The sequence below is a fragment of the Cyprinus carpio genome, chromosome A4, assembly GCF_018340385.1.
Source record: "Cyprinus carpio isolate SPL01 chromosome A4, ASM1834038v1, whole genome shotgun sequence".
NCBI classification, from domain to species: domain Eukaryota; kingdom Metazoa; phylum Chordata; class Actinopteri; order Cypriniformes; family Cyprinidae; genus Cyprinus; species Cyprinus carpio.
Window position 1 is genome coordinate 21,098,050 of NC_056575.1, and position 20,400 is coordinate 21,118,449.

The 20,400-nt window shown below is 36.8% G+C and overlaps 1 protein-coding gene across 1 annotated transcript; it reads left to right on the forward strand.

The window, feature by feature from the left end:
• Positions 1–5,972: 5,972 nt before the first annotated feature.
• Positions 5,973–14,301, forward strand: LOC109069791 (tripartite motif-containing protein 16-like; the record flags this gene model as incomplete). The annotated part of the gene is made up of 4 exons (XM_042743824.1): positions 5,973–6,028; positions 9,369–9,521; positions 13,570–13,616; positions 13,814–14,301. Coding segments are annotated over exons 2-4 (675 nt in total), but the record flags the coding sequence as incomplete, so codon positions are not given.
• Between the last annotated feature and the right edge of the window lie 6,099 nt (positions 14,302–20,400).

The window sequence follows — 20,400 nt, forward strand, 5'->3', positions numbered from 1 at the left end:
ATGTTCTTCGACAGGACTACTAGTCATATGGAGCATTCTGGAGTGTCCTGGAGATGTTCTTCGACAGGAGTTCTGCTCCGACTCTGCTGGGGTGCAGGCCATTAGCGCGAAAAAGCCTAGGACGCTCCCAGAAAATATTCCAATTATTAACAAAGAGCAGTATCTGTTTTTTACACCATGACAATAACCATTCATTTAAAGCAAAAAGTCTACTGAACCTTTTGTGTCCTCGTCGATACGTGGGCAGTAATTCTGACACGATGATCGTCGCCACAGGCATTGTGCTGCGCACCATCTCAATCAGGCTCCTGAAATCCCTCTTCAGTGTCTCCGTCTGCCGCAGCATGGTGTTGTTAACCTTCCCTTCTCGCGGAGGGAAGTGAAGCGGTTCCGAGTGGAGATCTCGAAGACCAGAGGGGGAGGACCGGGCTCACCTACAGGTCGCAAATCTGTTTCTCCACAGCCTCCATCTCAAGCTGCACCAAATGCAGCTTGAACGTGTCCTCACCTGCACTCAAAGGTAGACATACATCCACCATTAAAGCAAGTAACAGTTAGTTAAGCAATTGTAATGTGTGAGAATAGAGTATTAGCAATGCAAGCGGGATTAGCGGCAACAACGCTGGTAATGCTAACGGGCTATAAGCTAAATATCGGACTTGGGAAATCAAAATAAAACTACTGATAAGGCACTCTGATTGTACTTGACGGAGCTCCAAACTCAAACCACGTGGCAGCTTAGAAGCAATTTTGTTCAGTGTATATGTATATATTAAGATAAAAAATAGTCAATAAAAAATTACCTTGATGGAGCTCAAACTAAAGACACACGGCAGCAACAAACTTTTACTCCAAACTCACTTTAAACAACCAATGAGTGTTTGTAATAACTTCCTTTTGTGATCACATGTGGAATGTGGTTGTTTACTGTTGTTAAAATATGCTATTTATAGCCTTTCATATCGCTGCACAAATTAGCATTTCATATGTACATATTCTTTATGGTTTTCAAAATGCCTCAAATTTCAAGCAAATCACATACAAAGCATATCCTTTTGTAAAAGTGTGTTTATTATCTTTGGTTTTTGTGTGTAAAAGTGGTTATCTGTGTTTGTTATGGTCAGATGTGTATGAGGAATAACACAGGAAATGCATCACAGGATGACGCGGCTGGATGAGATTGTAAGGGAAACAGGTCAATTTAGCTCAAAGGGAATCATTTAAGATTTTAAAGAGGCAGTTTTGAGAGCCTGTCTATAGTGGACATACTGTTTTCCACGCAATTCTAAAAACTTCAATAGTTTTCTCCATTGGCATACAGTCTCCATTGGACTACGAGTTTTCTTTTCTTAAGAGAGTGGGGTATTACTGTTATACCATGGTCACAGTACGTTTTTCTTAAACCTTTGTCCATTAAATGGGGGCAACAGCTTCTAATGTATTGGAGAAGATGGTGCCCCTGTTGCCAGTCATTTCATCTAGTTCATGAGTATTTCTGGGTACACATAGCAGCTGAGATAAATCAGGCAGGTTATTTGCGAATCTGTCTTTGGTGGCTGGAACAATAGTTCTGACCAGACGGTAACGCTGAGCCATATAGTTAATATCAGTGATACGCAGCATGCATGATTCAAGGAAATGGTCAGTAACATCATCACTTTGAGGTATGATATCTATATCAAATATCCATGCAATACAATTAAATCTAGTGTAGGATTAAAATGATGAGTGGGCCCGGTGACATTTTGCTTGACTCCTAAAGAGCTTATTAGGTCAGTAAACGCAAGCCCTAATGCATCATTTGTATTATCAAAGTGAATATTAAAATCTCCGACAATTAGCGCTTTATCAACTGTAACCAAAATGTCTGAGAGGAAATCTGCTAATTCTTTTAGGAATTCTGTATACGGCCCTGGTGGTCTATACACAGTGGCCAGAGCAAGAGATTAAAGGGGCTCATTTTTTTGCATATCTGACAGTATAACATTAAGCAGAAGTATTTTGAATGACTTAAACCTGTATCCTGTTTTCTGGGTAACATTGAGAATATAACTTTATATTGTTGCAACACCTCACCCACGACCAGTCTGACGGGGCTCATGCTTATAACAGTAGTTTGGTGGAGTAGACTCATTTAGACCAATATAATCATTTGGATTTAGCCAGGTCAAGCAGAGTACATCAAAACTATTATCTGTGATCATTTTATTTACAATAACTGCTTTGGGTTTGAGGGATCTAATATTTATGAGCCCAAACTTTAAAAATTGTTTTTGTTCATTTATTACATTTATATTAAATTTATATTTTGACCCCACTATTCGAGGGAACAGACACAGTCTTAATAGATTGGACAGCGTAAGTACTTCTATCATTTAAGCGGGTAGAACAAAAGCCATCATAGTAGTTATTTGAAAATTGGCTTACTAGTCATATGGAGCGTTCTGGAGTGTCCTGGAGATGTTCTTCGACAGGACTTCCACTCCGAATCTGTTGGGGTGCAGGCCATCAGCATGAAAAAGCCTAGGACGCTCTCAGAAAATATTCCAATTATTAACAAAGAGCAGTATCTGTTTTTTACACCATGACAATAACCATTCATTTAAAGCAAAAAGTTACTGAACCTTTTGTGTCCTCGTCGATACGTGGGCAGTGATTCTGACATGATGATCGTTGCCACGGGAGTTGTGCTGCGCACCGTCTCGATCAGGCTCCTGAAGTCCCTCTTCAGTGTCTCCGTCTGCCGCAGCATGGTGTTGTTAACCCCGGCATGAAGCAAGACCGCTTCGGGAACTCTTGTCGACCTTCAGTATCTGCGCAGAAACATCGAGAACATGAGCACCAGGGAAACAGTGAGTGTGCAATTTACCTTCGGCTAAAGTAGCATGGACTTGTCAGACGACGGAGTCTCCGACGATCACAGCGTTGCGTTCCTTCTCACGGAGGGAAGTGAAGCGGTTCCGAGTGGAGATCTCGAAGACCGGAGGGGGAGGACCGGCCTCTCCTCCAGGTCGCAAATCTGCTTCTCCACGGCCTCCATCTCGAGCTGCAGCAAATGCAGCTTGAATGTGTCCTCACCTGCACTCAAAGGTAGACAGCTTAAAGCAAGTAACAGTTAGTAAAGCAATGGTAATGTGTGACAATAGAGTATTAGCAATGCAAGCGGGATTAGCGGCAACAACGCTGGTGATGCTAACGGGCTATAAGCTGAATAGCGGACTTGGGAAATCAAAATAAATCTACTGATAAGGCACTCTGATTGTTTTTGTTGTAGAATACGATAGAGGATATATTCACATGTTATAGAAACGAAAATGATGGTGTATAAAATTTTTAAGATAAAAAATAGTCAATAAAAAATTACCTTGATGGAGCTCAAACTAAAAACACACGGCAGCAACAAACTTTTACTCCAAACTCACTTTAAACAACCAACGAGTGTTTGTAATAACTTCCTTTTGCGATCACATGTGGAATGTGGTTGTTTACTGTTGTTAAAATATGCTATTTATAGCCTTTCATATCGCTGCACAAATTAGCATTCCATATGTACATATTCTTTATGGTTTTCAAAATGCCTCAAAATTTCAAGCAAATCACATACAAAGCATATCCTTTTGTAAAAGTGTGTTTATTATCTTTGGTTTTTGTGTGTAAAAGTGGTTACCTGTGTTTGTTGTGGTCAGATATGTATGAGGAAGAACACAGGAAACGCATCACAGGATGTTGGGGCTGGATGAGATGTACAATATGATTGACATTTTTACCAACAAATTACAGCGCGAACACGTAAGAGTGTAAACACACAGAGAGCCCAGGGAACTGCTAAGCTTCATCAGATCGCGTAAATTAGTGGAAAATGAATAGAAATGATGATTCTGTCTGAAGAAATATTAAGTAAACAAGAGTAAATATATCTAAATATCTCCATGTACATGCATCTTTGGACTATAATCCCTTATTTACGCTATTCAGTGAAGCTATGTGAACACAAATAAACTGCTGCTGACATGATTGAATATGAATGCCTGGTGAATTTTTATTAAAAATTTGACATAATACGGATTTATTATTTTGCACTCCTGACATAAATTACTAAATTACTGTTACTGCAACGTTTTACCAAAACAGTGATCAAATATCAAAGCTAGATTCTTTAATCTTTCTACTGATTGCACAGTTTGTCCAGAGTGTGATGTTTAACGTGCTGTGAAATTGAAACAATAATCTCTGCCGTTGACGATCTTTGACCGCAAAGGGTTTAAATGCAAATGAGCTGCTGCTCACCGCCCCCTTTTCCAGAATAGAGCTGCGTCATTACAGCTCGGACCTGCTAAAAATTTAGTTTTTTTTTGTTGGACCTGCTAAAAATCATGTTTATTGCGCTGAAATCATGCGTTTTAAACCATATTAGTTTAAACATCTGATATAGGGTTTTCTGAGTGCACACATCTGAAGCACACTTACAGAAAGCGGCTGTCACAGCATGTGAGTACAAAACTGAATTCTCTTTCACACAGATGTTTACGTTAAAAACACACGAGTTACAAAAACAGTTGGTAATGTCTGTGAAGGTTTTAGATTTGTGTGGCAGCAGCAACATACAGTAAATAAATCAATAAATCCACTGCTCTGTTGTCTCCTCTGAGGCTGGGACTGTGAATAGTGTTCTGTTCTCGTCTGTGCAGCCAAAGACAGAACAGTTAGCATGTTTTGCTCAAACTTTCACCATGGCATTAGAGCTGGTACACCATTGTCACTTGCGAAATCAAAATGACGGCACAGATTAAGGGGCGAAAATATTATAACAAGATCCCTTTGCCACGTCACCAAGGAAGCGAAATCAGATGCGCTCGTTTTCTCAGATGCTTGAAGAAAAATGCTTACCTAAACAAAGTTACTGTATTAAACTTTTTCATGTTTCCTTGGTCGGTAGATGCACCGGGGACCTGATGATAGCACTTAAAACCTGAAAAAGTCCGATTTTCATGATATGTCATCTTTAAAATATGAAATAACATAATGCTGGCAATATGAAATATATACAAAGGCTCATTAGATCATGTTAAAATACATCAGTTAGGATTAGAAGTAGAGTTAGGCAACAGAATAAACAGTTTGTACAGTATAAAAACTGAAAATGAATGCAGTTAATGTCCAATAAAAGTTGGTTTAAAGCACTTAATATTTTCTGTTTTTTCCATGATCTAGTCTAAAGTGAGGGGTATTTATCATCAATAAGTTGTTAATAGAGCAATTTCTAATTCTTTACATATGAGCTAATTAAACAGCAACACGTTGTTAATTACAGTGACAATGAATGATGAACTCACTATCTGTATATAGTCTATAAATGTATTAACAACAGTTTATAAACTACTAATGAACTACAATAGTTTTAAAATTAGTTATTTGTTATTGTATAATTATTCTAAAGTGTTACCAATAAAGTCTAATTACACTGTAATTAGCACAAACATGTACTGCAGATTATAAACTATATAAACTCATAAATTCACATTAATATAGCTGTTTGTTGTGTTCTTTACACAGTTTATGTGGATGTAATCTCACTGCTCAGTCCTGTGAGAGTTTGTCTTCAGCTCTACAATCCTCAAGTTCCCATCTAAATGTGCTGGACCTGAGTAACAATGACCTGCAGGATTCTGGAGTGAAGCTGCTTTCTGAAGGTCTGCAGAGTCCAAACTCTAAGCTAGAGATGCTGAGGTTTGAGTTTCAAATATTTGATTAATGTTTTTTTGCAAGTTAATTATTAACAAAACACACTGTTAAAATGTATTTTTACACAGTTACTGTGTTTTTCTTGTTCAGATTGTCCTTATGTAATCTCACTGCTCAGTCTTGTGAGAGTTTGTCATCAGTTTTACAATCATCAAGCACCTGTCTGTCTGTTGCGCGAGCCACAACTGAGAGAGCTGGACCTGAGTAACAATGATCTGAAGGATTCTGGAGTGAAGCTTCTTTCTGATGGACTGAAGAGTCCAAACTCTAAACTGGAGATACTGAGGTAATGGTTTTCCATAAAATAATTGACAAAATGCTACCACAATAAATGGATGTTGAATTTTGTCAACAAATTTTGCATCTGCTCTCAATGGAATTCCAGAACTAGAGACAAAAACAACATTTGCAGGCATTTATTCATATTTACACAGATGTCTGTAGTAGGTATGGTCCGGTATGAGATTCTGACAGTACGATAACCTTAGATAAAAATATCACGGTTTCACAGTATCACAGTATTGTGATTACAGCTCTAAAATATGTTATTTTTTAAAAGTCTGGGTAAAAAACAACTTTTTCCCCAACTGAACACATTTTATTTTTAAGAAACATAGAACATTTTGGAACAGTAAACATGTCGGGCTAAACAATTAAAATAAATAATTGAATTATTCTTAATTAAATTAAGTGCAATCACTTAAGTGAGCCTAAAACTGCAGCTCAATAATCGAAAACATAAATCAAAACATAATTTCTGTAAAAAAAAAATAAAAAAAATGGATCAATGAAAAATGCAGTCATTAAACCTGCAGCTCAAAAAGGTTTTTGAAAACATGCTCACTTTCTACACATTCCTCTTTCAGTCCAAGTTATGATGCAGAAATGCTTACCTTTCCTGGATTAAGTTTGGAGTGGGGAGGTGCGAGGATGTGTGCACATATACATAAGGAAAGAGAGAGAGCGAGTGTGTAACACACACACACACACAGTCTTTCTCCATACACTCAAACAGTGGCAAAGACACCTGAGATCCAGCAGTTTGTTTGTTTTTTAATTGTCATGATTTTGAACTAAATTAATTATTGTACTAAATTGCAGAAGTGTAGTACTTTAGTCTGCTATTCCATGGTCTGTGAAGTAATGTGAGGGAGGAAACTAGTTGACGTTAGCTAGTTAATTAGGTAGCCAGTTGGTCTTCTTGGTCTTCCTTGGTAGCAAGCCAAATAGTATTTATTTTAACACTGAAACAAATGGCATGTGGGTCTTGATCGGGGGTGAAAGAGGGAGAAATGAAGATGACACAGATATAGTTTTTGTACAACCTGGAAGTATTTATTTAGTGATTGGTGCTAAAACGTCATCTGTATGAAACATTGAGTATGGAACATGGTTAGTGTGCATTACCCGAAAAATTCCCATACAGCAGACTTCATCTTTTTCGACGGGGGGAAAAAGTTCCAGGGATTCACCTCCTTCGACCATCCTACACATATGTGACTCTCACTGACCACTCGCTCCAACCGGAGGAGGAGGGGTCATGTGACTCGTTCGTCTCTTCACTGCACACAACTGAGAGAGTCCTGCACTTTCCGTCTTTGATGGGACGGAAAAAAAAATTGTGCATACCGCAGGACACCGTATAAAGGAATTTTCTGGAGGGGTTTGAAACCGTGACTTTTCCAAACCGCGGTATACCTTGAAACCGGTTATAGTCCCATGCCTAGTATGTACATGTGGAATGCACTAAGATTGAAATGGCCGTTAACAGTTACTAAACAAACTGCAAAACTGATGCATTTTCTAGATATAACTTCTGACAGCACTTCATGAGCTAGCAGCATAGAATCTAGCAGCCGTGTGAAGGACACCCTTAGCATCTTGGCTAGTGTCCAAAATTAACAGCTCTGGCAAGTAAATGAAAACTGTTTTACTTGCCAAATGGCCGAGAACTTATTTATAAATTCTAACAGTGCATGGTTGTGAGAATGTGATATTGGTTAATGTGATCATACATTTCTATAATTACATCATAACCTTGGAAATCTGATGATCACATACATATACAATATACGAGTGAGGTGTGACACCGTATTCATTAAAACACAAAAACTCAAGTCTCAGAGTGATTCAGTTTGCAGTAAATGCTGTTCCACATGAAATCATCTCTACCAGTGCTGTGAGTTTGGGTCACTTATAACATGGATTTGAAAACTAAAAATGCTCCAAACATCTTCATAAATTTATAATGAGAATTGTTTATAAATATGTTGAAGCATCAAGAACTTTTAAGGTTGTTTGTGGTTTTCTAAAATATTAATATTTAATCATTTTATATTTTTTAAATACTTTATGAAACTACTAAAAACTTTGAGAAAAGATTGAAAGCAAAGATATTAAGAAAGTCATAAATATTAGTATTGTAATTTTACTGTAAATATATTTGAACTATTTGCAATTAATATTTTTATTTTTGAAATATGTAAAGATTCAGTTCTAATTGTTTGCCTAATGTGCTGAAAATGACTCTGTGGATGTTCTCACATATAGTTTGTTTTAAAAGAACCAAACCCAGATTTACTTATAGAGGTTGCTTTTCTTAGTAGAGTCGCTTTCAGCTGGTCCAAAGTAGTCCAAACGAGTTGTTTGTTTTAGAATTAGAAAATTCTTCCCATTCATTGGTATTTGTGATATCACAAATCCCGGAAAATATGCCAAAGTAGTCCAAACGAGTCGTTTGTTGTAGTTTTTGAAAAGTGATTTCTGTTAAATAAAATATCTTTTTTTGAAGTAGACTTTGAGCTTTGTAACTTTGCAGATCTTTTTTATACTCAAACAGCAACATAACAGACTAACTAAAGTTGAAAAAGTTAAAAAGTATAATAATAGGACCGCTTTAAACTTTTATTTAATTGCTGTTAAATTGTGTGTTTCATGATTTCAATTAATTAGACATGTTTTTTGATTAATATTTATTAACTGAACCATTAAAACAGAGTCTAGAACAATTTAAACATAATTTGGGAAAAAAATTAAATGGGCCCCAAGTAAGGTTCACTTTTGGGTCCCTTTAGGCGGGGTGGGTGGAGGGGGTTAGAAGTTTAATTAGTCTATTAGAAGTTGAGCAAAAATTTGCCACTCTAACAAATGGAGTTAAGCATGAAAATGGCATCAAATCATCCAGAAATTAAAAATTAATATTATAAATATTAAATATAGTCATTTGCAGCCAGAAGGGATGCTTGAACCAGCCTGACCAGTCAAAAGACTGAGAACTAATGCTGAGGTCTGAGGATGTTCTCATATGAGCACATTAGTATGAATGAGGCTTGTGTGAATAGCATATGTTTCTATGCTCCTACCTCAGCACATTGTTTGGTCTTCTTTAAAATAATATTAACAGATTTTCAGTACACAAACAAGCTAATTGCACATATTCATAAAGTCTGTATTGTCTCTGTGAATAGTAAACATTTGACCCAACTGACAAGATCAGAATGACACCAAATTGTGCACAATACTTTTTATTGAATAATCAGTTCAATACAAAAAGGATACAACACATAATTTGATATACAGAACCATCAAACTAATATGACGTGGACTGTTGCTGTATGTTTTTGTAGGTTGTCTGGCTGTATGGTGACAGAGGAGGGATGTTGTTATATATCTTCAGCTCTGACTTCACACCCCTCATGCTTGAGAGAGCTGGATCTAAGCTATAATCACCTGGGAGATTCAGGAGTCAAGCTGCTCTCTGAAAAACTGGAAAAATTCAAGTATGTCGAGAAGGAAGAGATTTGGGTTTTATTGTTTAAACTTTTCGGTGTCTCTGGGTATATCTATATGAGTCTAGGGGGACTTAGAGGCTGCAACAATATTTAGAATTTAACCCTCTTAAGTCGATTAACGCTTATACGCGTTTTGGGGTATTTTCTCCTGATAACCCCGAAAAGAACTTAAATTACACTTTCAGTTTTGATCGTACAGATAAGAGCAATACATCAATCAAATCTGTAAAGGGTCTACTTTTTTTGTATACAGACATAACAACAAAACTTTGTGCACTTATAAAATAAAGATAACAAACAAGGAGTGATGTCTGCAGCCTTAAACAAGTGCTGCAGAAAACAGATATTCTGTGATAAAATAATCCATATGAAAACAACGCGATGTCCGTTTTTCACGTCTCCCTTCATTATCTTCTAATGTGACCACGCCCCCGCGCTGAACGCGCTTTTGAGATGATAATGTTTCACTGAAGCGCGCGGCTTGAATACGCCCACACAACAGAAGACAACGCAGCGAGATTGTTCAAGTTTTTTTATTTTACTGTTTGCTTCGCGATGAGAGGAATAAGACATAATTCACCCCAAAAAGATGTGATGTGGTTGAAGATTTGAGATTTGGATTTCCTCAGAAAAAAAGAATGAAGCACTTTATTCAGCAGAGATCATAAACATGAGTAAGTCTCTTTTTATTTATCTATAAACTTGTACTAGTTTTCACATAACGTGTAAACATTTTACTAGTTAGACTTTATCCAAAGACTTTTTCCAAACTATAATTCCTGACTAAATGTATAATCAAGTGAAATATTATGAAGTTTCAATAACAATATACACTAATGTACCATTCAAAAGCTTCATGTAAATAATATAAATGTACCAATAAATGTAACTGTAACAAATGTAATAAACAATGCTGTTCTTTCAATTTATCCCCCCTAGAAAACCTGAAAAAAAATATTCTCAGCTCTTTTCAACATTAATAATAATAATAATAATGATAATAATAACAATAAATGTTTTTTTTGTAGAAAATAAGACTTAAAAGGATTTCTGAAGGATTGTGTGACTGGAGTAATGATGCAAAAAATTCAGTTTGAAAGTCAGCTTTGATTGTTCCTAATAAACTGTTTAACTGCACTGACAACTGTTTAACTGCACTGACAAGTGAATATTAAATTATGTTGTGGGATAATTAAATATATTCTAAATAAACTACAAACATAAAATTATATACATTTATTTTGTCCTCACATTCTTTCTTGTAACTCGTCCCTCTCAGTGACACAGCTGACTGAATGGCTCATTATGCAGCTCATTATGCAGGCCTTTGTCTTCTCAGGTGTGAATTCATGATAGTTGATGCCTACTCGCATATGACTTTTACCAACAAAAAATGTCTTAGAAAATTTAAATCAATATATTGTTTTCTGTAAGTGAGTAAACAAGATGATTTTCACATAATTTAGAAAGAAAAATTCTAGGCTACAAGCTCCAGTTCTCAAAAGTCCCGAGAACCAATGTTCTGTATGTGTTTTATTGCCTTATTCAAGTGATTTAACATTTTTAGTTTATCACTAACCACGCATAAAATTTTTTTTCTCAAAAACACAATCATGTACATACATGCTGCTCACATACTATTATAGCCCAGTTTGTGCTGATTACAGTGAGATTAGACTTTAGCCATTTAGATAATTATAAGAAACTGAAAAAGCACAAATGTCAGAAAGCCACCAAGTGACTTTCTCTGCGGCTTCAACCCCAAAACTCAACACCTCTAAAGAGCACTAGTCTGGGGAGCAAAATCTTAACTAGACTGCTCAGACAAAACAGTACTTTAACCCTCTGGAGTCTATGGGTATTTTTGGGGCCTGGAGAAGTTTTGTCATGCCCTGACATTTGTGCTTTTTTCAGTTTCTTATAAATATCTAAATGGCTAAAGTCTAATCTCACTGTAATCAGCACAAACTAGGCTATAATAATATGTGAGCAGCATGTATGTACATGATTGTGTTTTTGATAAAAAAAATGTTATGCGTGGTTAGTGAAAAACTAAAAATGTTAAATCACTTGAAAAAGGCAATAAAACACATACAGAACATTGGTTCCCAGGAATTTTGAGAACTGGAGCTTGTAGCCTAGAATTTTTTGTTTCTAAATGATGTGGAAATCATCTTGTTTACTCACTTACAGAAAACAATATATTTATTTAAATTTTCTAAGACACTTTTTGTTGGTAAAAGTCATATGCGAGTAGGCGTCAACTATCATGAATTCACACCTGAGAAGACAAAGACCTGCATAATGAGCTGCATAATGAGCCATTCAGTCAGCTGTGTCACTGAGAGGGATGAGTTACAAGAAAGAATGTGAGGACAAAATAAATGTATATAATTTTATGTTTGTAGTTTATTTAGAATATATTTAATTATCCCACAACATAATTTAATATTCACTTGTGAGTGCAGATAAACAGTTTATTAGGAACAATCAAAGCTGACTTTCAAACTGAATTTTTTTGCATCTTTACTCCAGTCACACAATCCTTCAGAAATCCTTTTAACAATCTTATTTTCTACAAAAAAAAAAACATTTATTGTTATTATTATCATTATTATTATTATTATTATTATTATTAATGTTGAAAAGAGCTGATTTTTTTCAGGTTTTTAGGGGGGATAAATTGAAAGAACAGCAATGATTGTTACATTTGTTACAGTTACATTTATTGGTACATTTATATTATTTACATCAAGCTTTTGAATGGTATAGTAGTGTATATTGTTATTGAAACTTCATAATATTTCACTTGATTATACATTTAGTCAGGAATTATAGTTTGGAAAAAGTCTTTGGACAAAGTCTAACTAGTAAAATGTTTACACGTTATGTGAAAACTAATACAAGTATATAAATAAATAAAAAGAGACTTACTCATGTTTTATGATCTCTGCTGAATAAAGTGCTTCATTCTTTTTTTCTGAGGAAATCCAAATCTCAAATCCTCAACCACATCACATCTTTTTGGGGTGAATTATCTCTTATTCCTCTCATCGCGAAGCAAACAGTAAAATAATAAAAACTTGAAGAACAGTCTCGCTGCGTTGTCTTCTGTTGTGTGGGCGTATTCAAAAGCCGCGCGCTTCAATGAAACATTTGAATCTCAAAAGCGCGCTCGGCGCGGGGGCGTGGTCGCATTAGAAGATAATGAAGGGAGACGTGAAAAACGGACATCGCGTTGTTTTCATATGGATTACTTTATCACAGAATATTTGTTTTTCAGCAGCACTTGTTTAGTTTAAAAGTAGACATATCGGGCTTTCTATAGATATCTCTCTCTCATGTCTCTGTGTTGAGTATTCACTGAGTTACAGTTCATTTTAATGACGCATTTGTAACTGAAGATCAGCGCAGACAAAGGCTGCAGACAGCACTCCTTGTTTGTTATCTTTATTTTATAAGTGCACAAAGTTTTGTTGTTATTATGTCTGTATACAAAAAAAAGTAGACCCTTTACAGATTCGATTGATGTATTGCTCTTATCTATACGATCAAAACTGAAAGTGTAATTTAAGTTCTTTTCGGGGTTATCAGGAGAAAATACCCCAAAACGCGTATACGCGTTAATCGACTTCAGAGGGTTAACTCTCCCCTAACTGGCTACAAAACTGGTGTATCGTGATACGTATCGTATTGTGACTTTACTGGTAAAACACAGCCTTACTAGCAACCACCCCATGTACTCTACCAACTGCACAGCAACAACACAGCAACCATGTTGTGTACCTTGGCAAACACATAGCAACCAACCAGAACATGTTATCAACTGCATAGCAACCACCCTACAAACCACCCTGAGTATCTTAGCAATTGCATAGCAACACCCTAGAAACCACCCTGAACACATTATAACCCCAAAGCAACCACATCACGTACCTTAGCAACCATATAGCAACTCCCTAGCAACCACCCTGAGTACCTTGTATAGTAACAGCAATTTGTTTACTGACTGAATGTGACTCTGTGTATTTTTTAGTGTGAATCATGGAGGAGAATCCAGGATTACAGCAGGACTAAAGAAATGTATGTCTAAACACACACACACACACACACACACACACACACACAATCTCTCTCTCACACACACACACACTCACACAGAGTCTCACACACAGACATGAAAACACACACACACACACACACACACACACACACACACACACACACACAGCTGTAGTGATTGTTGTTGTTGTTCCAAATGTCTCTGTTCTTGTGTTCAGATGCCTGTTTTCTCACACTGGATCCAAACACAGCACACACTAAACTCAGTCTGTCTGAGGAGAACAGAAAGGTGACAGATGTGATAGAGAAACAGCTGTATCCTGATCATCCAGACAGATTTGATGAGTGTCCTCAGGTGTTGTGTAGAGAGAGTGTGTGTGGACGCTGTTACTGGGAGATTGAATGGAGTGGAGATTATGGTGTGTTTATATCAGTGTCATATAACAGCATCAGCAGGAAGGGAGATGAGGAGTGTGTGTTTGGATGTAATGATCAGTCCTGGAGTTTGATCTGCACTCCTGACAGTTACTCATTCAAACACAATAACATAGAGACTGATCTCCTTGTAGAGCCCACCAGCAGGAGAATAGGAGTGTTTGTGGATCACAGTGCAGGAACTCTGTCCTTCTACAGCGTCTCTCACACAGTGAGCCTCATCCACACAGTCCAGACCACATTCACTCAGCCGCTATATCCTGGGTTTGGTTTTTTTTCTTATGAATCATCAGTGAAACTGTGTTGATGAATCAGAAGAGACTGACGAGAGATTCTACCCATAATGCTTTGAGCTGCATGATGAATCAGTGACAGTGAGATGTTATAGAGTCTCTTCATGACATTAATACTGCCACTGAACTTCTGTCACTGAAATAACAGTCAGAATAAATGTTTCAGAAATCCTCATATAGACAGTAAGATCAGTGTCTGTGTGTTTGTGTGTGTGAGAGAGAGAGAGTGTGTGTGTGTGTGAGAGAGAGAGTGAGTGAGAGTGTGTGTGTTTATCTACATTTCTGTTTTTATTGTAGTGTCACATCAATCATTTGTATTATTAGTAACAAAATTTCCTTTCAACTGAAAAGTTCTTCATGAATCATGTTTGTGAAAAGTACATCTAATTCATTTTTCTCTTGTTTCTGAGCATAAATAATAAAACATGAGAAATGAACTTGAGATCAGATCTGAATTGATGTTTATATCATGAATATAATCGATTCCTCACAAAACTGACAGGAGCTTCAGGTGAGTTTCTGACATTATAAAATAAAACTATAATCATAGCATTTAATAAAAATATATTGTAACTACAGAAAAGCTGTATTCAATTATTATGGGATCTCTTTTAAGCAGTAATTTTATTTACTTATTTTTATTTACTGTTTTTTAATTTACCTAAATATGCAAAAATGTGATAAAATATGTATAATCTTTGATGAATTGATAATAATAGCAGCCACAATATGATTGTTTTAATTATTTGAATTATAACAAATCAATCAAGAAATATGTTATATATTATGATTAAATAGAAAAGTCATTGTAATGCCCACTGAGTAGCGCTTAGTTCAAAATTACGAAGTTACTATGTGACCACAACTTTGGTACAGCAGTAACTACGTGGGGTTGCTTGGACCAGAAATCAGAAGACAAGTGTCGACTGACTAGAGCAAAAGGTAAGCAAAAAGTATAGTAGTATTACCTATTGTCAGGATAGGCACTGGAGGCAGAGGTAAGTGAATTCAACACAGTTTATTTTTCACAAGACTAGTGCAAGGTGAATAGCAGGTGATTTCAGGTGCGGATTCTGTGAAGATCACTCGGTGAGAGGTGGGGTTCAGGTGAGTACGTCCAGAGACGAAAGGTCAATGCCACACAATCCCGGGTAACTAATGTTTGTCCTTTCCTTCGGTATAGGAGAAGATCTGTCCAGCGAGCTTGCCCGGCACACACGAGACACCAGAGATCGAAGGGGAATCAGGTAACTAGGATTTATCTGGAATCCTGGAGACAGTAGCACAATGACACAGAGGTTAGTTTTCAAAAGTACGTATAAGTTACGTCGTGGACCTCTTCAGATGTGAGGCAGGCTGGGGACAGAACCATGAGGTCTGTTCCTGTTAGAGGCTTGACAGTGAACTGATCTTGAGGTGAGTGTTTTATAGTGCCTTGATGAGATCGCTGATAATGAACAGGTGAGGGTGATTAGTACTCAGGGGAACATGAACGTTGTGGATTGGCTGGGACCAGGCTTGCCAGGTCCCTGACACCTATTTCAAGGGTCAGAAATTACACAGTTCAAAGGAATACTCAGTTACTGGAAAAATAGTATATTGGTTCGATTGATTATCCTTTCACTTGGATTATTGCCCCTTTTAAAATTGCAGTTAGATCAAAAATGACCAAAATACAATTACAACAACAAATAAATTGAATAGTAAAACCTCAAAGTAACAAATTTAAAAATTTAAAAGGTGTGAATTAAAAAGATTACAAATTCCAAATAAATTTCTGGAATTAAATTTCAAATACTCACAATCAAATTATAGTTTGGACCTACCAGTTTAACAAATTTTACTCTCTCCTTTCCAGGCACAAAATGATGGGATGGCTCGCCAGTCCAAACCGGAATACAGATATTCAGCAAGGACAGGATTCAGAATCACAATTCTCAACAAAGATAAAAGAATAAAAGAAAGAAAAATAAAACCTGGCCTTGCAAAAACAGCACCAAAAACAATCATCAGTAACTTGTTTGAATAAAGGATTTCAAATGACTAAAGCGTCTGTTTAAATTATTTGCACCGATATAAAGTTGGTTCGACATTTGACGTTGGAAACTAGACAGATATTCAGCCACGAAAAAAAAATCAATAAATTCTTAGTGAATGAGTATAATTGTATAAAAATGGCTTATCTGAAAACAATAAAATGTAGAACAGTTTATTTGTTTTAATCCTCCTCGATTTGTTGCAACAACATAAAGACTCTAGCATCAGCGCGCTAGCGCTTAGGCCAGCTAGGGACCGTCTATAAAATGTAGATGAAAATGATAAAACGATTAATATTTTTCCACTGGAATGTTTTTTATAATTAACAAAACAAAAGCAATTTGTGCACCAAGGTCTTTGAAAGATAAAGACAAACACTTATAATGCTCAGGGACTCATGAACAACTATCAAAAAAAAGAAAGAAATGCAATGGAATTTCTGAATTTAATTCAATAGCATGTGTCCTGAATTACATATGAGAGTAAAACTTAAATTGAAGTGTTCAATTGATTTGAAAATAATTTATATGTTTGAATGTCAAACTCATTCAAAACAATTGCAGCACATTCCTCTAGGGGGCAGTAATACTGGAGACTATGAAAGGCTGCGCAAGCGATTTTTGAATGTCAATAGCATGACTTTGGCAACGCTTTTGACAATGAAAACTACTGCAAAATATCCTTTATTAAATCTGTAACAAGACACAGCCTTTGTAGCTGGTATATATTAAATTCAATTCAATTCAAGTTTATTTGTATAGCGCTTTTTACGATACAAATCATTACAAAGCAACTTTACAGAAAATTAAGTTTCTACAATATTTAGTAGTAGCTTATCAGGGGTGACTGTCAGTTTATGTGCATACGGCAGAAATGTTCAGAAAAATCAATAAAAGACGTAAACAAACAGACGATTAACACTATTAACAGCAATTATGCAATCAAACTTATAGCAAAATGTGGTAGTTCTGTATGTTGTCTCTGGGTTAGCATCATCTGAGGTCCTCTGAGGGGTTGGCATCATCTCTTCTCAGGTGTTCTGGATCCAGACTGGAGCTTGTGTAAATCCTAGTTACCACGGGATGTAAATCCCGTGGCAAAGCAGAGAAACAAATAGAGACATAATTAGCGTAGCTGCTGTTCCAGCCAAGTAAAATTAATTTAGATTAACCCAAGCTAAAGAATAATAATGCGCATTTGATCAGATATAACTGCAGTCCAAAATTATGAGATGCATTATTTGAATGCTTGGCCAAAGAGGTGTGTTTTTAATCTAGATTTAAACAGAGAAAGTGTGTCTGAACCCCAACATTATCAGAAAGGCTATTCCAGAGATTGGGAGCCAAATGCGAAAAAGCTCTACCTCTTTTAGTGGACTTTGCTATCCTAGGTACTATCAAAAGTCCAGCGTTTTGTGACCTTAGGGAGCGTGATGGGTTGTAGCGTGGTAGAAGACTAGTTAGGTACGCAGGAGCTAAGCCATTAAGGGCCTTATAAGTAAGTAATAATATTTTGTAACTGATACGGAACTTAATAGGTAGCCAGTGCAGAGACTGTAGTATTGGGGTAATATGATCATATGTTCTTGACCTGGTAAGGACTCTAGCCGCTGCATTTTGGACTACCTGTAGCTTGTTTATTGAGGATGCAGGACAACCACCTAGCAGTGCATTACAATAGTCCAGTCTAGAGATCATGAACGCATGAACTAGCTTTTCTGCATCAGAAACAGGTAACATGTTTCGTAGCTTGGCAATGTTTCTAAGATTGAAGAATGCTGTTTTTGTATAAGATTGTATTTATTTTCAACTAAATTATGTATTGGTTTCATTTTCAATAGTATGTGTTCTATTGTAGTTCTGTGGCTAAAACCACCGTCAAAATGTTCTTCTAGGAACAAGAAACACGAAACACCCTTCGGATTTGAGAAAGAAAACGGCATGCATTTTAAATTAATTTATTAACAGATTTGAATTTAATTCAATACCATGTACAGTGGGTACGGAAAGTATTCAGACCCCCTTAAATTTTTCACTCTGTTATATTGCAGCCATTTGCTAAAATCATTTAAGTTCATTTTTTTTCCTCATTAATGTACACACAGCACCCCATATTGACAGAAAAACATGGAATTGTTGACATTTTTTGCAGATTTATTAAAAAAAGAAAAAACTGAAATATCACATGGTCCTAAGTATTCAGACCCTTTGCTGTGACACTCATATATTTAACTGCTGTCCATTTCTTCTGATCATCCTTGAGATGGTTCTACACCTTCATTTGAGTCCAGCTGTGTTTGATTTTACTGATTGGACTTGATTAGGAAAGCCACACACCTGTCTATATAAGACCTTACAGCTCACAGTGCATGTCAGAGCAAATGAGAATCATGAGGTCAAAGGAAATGCCTGAAGAGCTCAGAGACAGAATTGTGGCAAGGCACAGATCTGGCCAAATTTACAAAAAAAAAATCTGCTGCATTTAAGGTTCCTAAGAGCACATAGGCCTCCATAATCCTTAAATGGAAGATGTTTGGGACGACCAGAACCCTTCCTAGAGCTGGCCATCCAGCCAAACTGAGCTATCGGGGGAGAAGAGCCTTGGTGAGAGAGGTAAAGAAGAACCCAAAGATCACTGTGGCTGAGCTCCAGAGATGCAGTCGGGATATGGGAGAAAGTTGTGGAAAGTCAACCATCACTGCAGCCCTCCACCAGTAGGGGCTTTATGGCAGAGTGGCCCAAAGGAAGCCTCTCCTCAGTGCAAGACACATGAAACCCTGCATGAAGTTTGCTAAAAAAAAACAATAAAATAAATAAGATTCTCTGGTCTGATGAGACCAAGATAGAACTTTTTGGCCTTAATTCTAAGCGGTATGTGTGGGAGAAAACCAGGCACTGCTCATCACCTGTCCAATACAGTCCCAACAGTGAAGGATAGTGGTGGCAGTATCATGCTGTGGGGCTGTTTTTCAGCTGCAGGGACAGGACGACTGGTTGCAATCGAGGGAAAGATGAATGTGGCCAAGTACAGGGATCTCCTGGACGAAAACCTTCTCCAGAGTGCTCAGGACCTCAGACTGGGCCGAAGGTTCACCTTCCACCAAGACAATGACCCTAAGCACACAGCTAAAATAACGAAGGAGTGGCTTCACAACAACTCCGTGACTGTTCTTGAATGGCCCAGCCAGAGCCCTGACTTAAACCCAATTGGAGAGACCTGAAAATGGCTGCCCACCAACGTTTACCATCCAACCTGACAGAACTGGAGAGGATCTGCAAGGAGGAATGGCAGAGGATCCCCAAATCCAGGTGTGAAAAACTTGTTCCATCTTTCCCAAAAAGACTCATGGCTGTATTAGATCAAAAGGGTGCTTCTACTAAATACTAAGCAAAGGGTCTGAATACTTAGGACCATGTGATATTTCAGTTTTTCTTTTTTAATAAATCTGCAAAAATGTCAACAATTCTGTGTTTTTCTGTTAATATGGGGTGCTGTGTGTACATTGAGGAAAAAAGATGAACTTAAATGATTATAGCAAATGGCTGCAATATAACAAAGAGTGAAAAATTTAAGGGGGTCTGAATACTTTCCGTATCCACTGTATCCTGAATTACAAATGAGAGTAAAACCTGCATGGAAATGGTCTTTTAGGCCCAGGTAACTAGACACACCTTTTGAAGTTGAGATGGAAAACTGTATGCATTTTAAATACATTTATTGAAGGTTTAAATTTAAAACTCAGTCAAAACAACTGCAGTATCTTCCTCTAGGGGGCAGTAATACTGGAGACTCTTTGGAAGACTTTGCAAGCCATTCTTGAACTTCAGTAGCGTAAAATGTTCTTTAAGAAATCTGTAACAAGACAGCCTTTGAAGCTGAGATTTTTAAACTAATACATTATTTGTTTAATTTTCAGTAGTATGTGTTTTATTATAGTTTTGTGGCTAAACCCACCATCAAAATGTTGTTGTAGAAACCAGTGACAAGACACACCGTGTGCAATGGAACAATGTTTTCAGTTTACTGATGACCTGACCTGA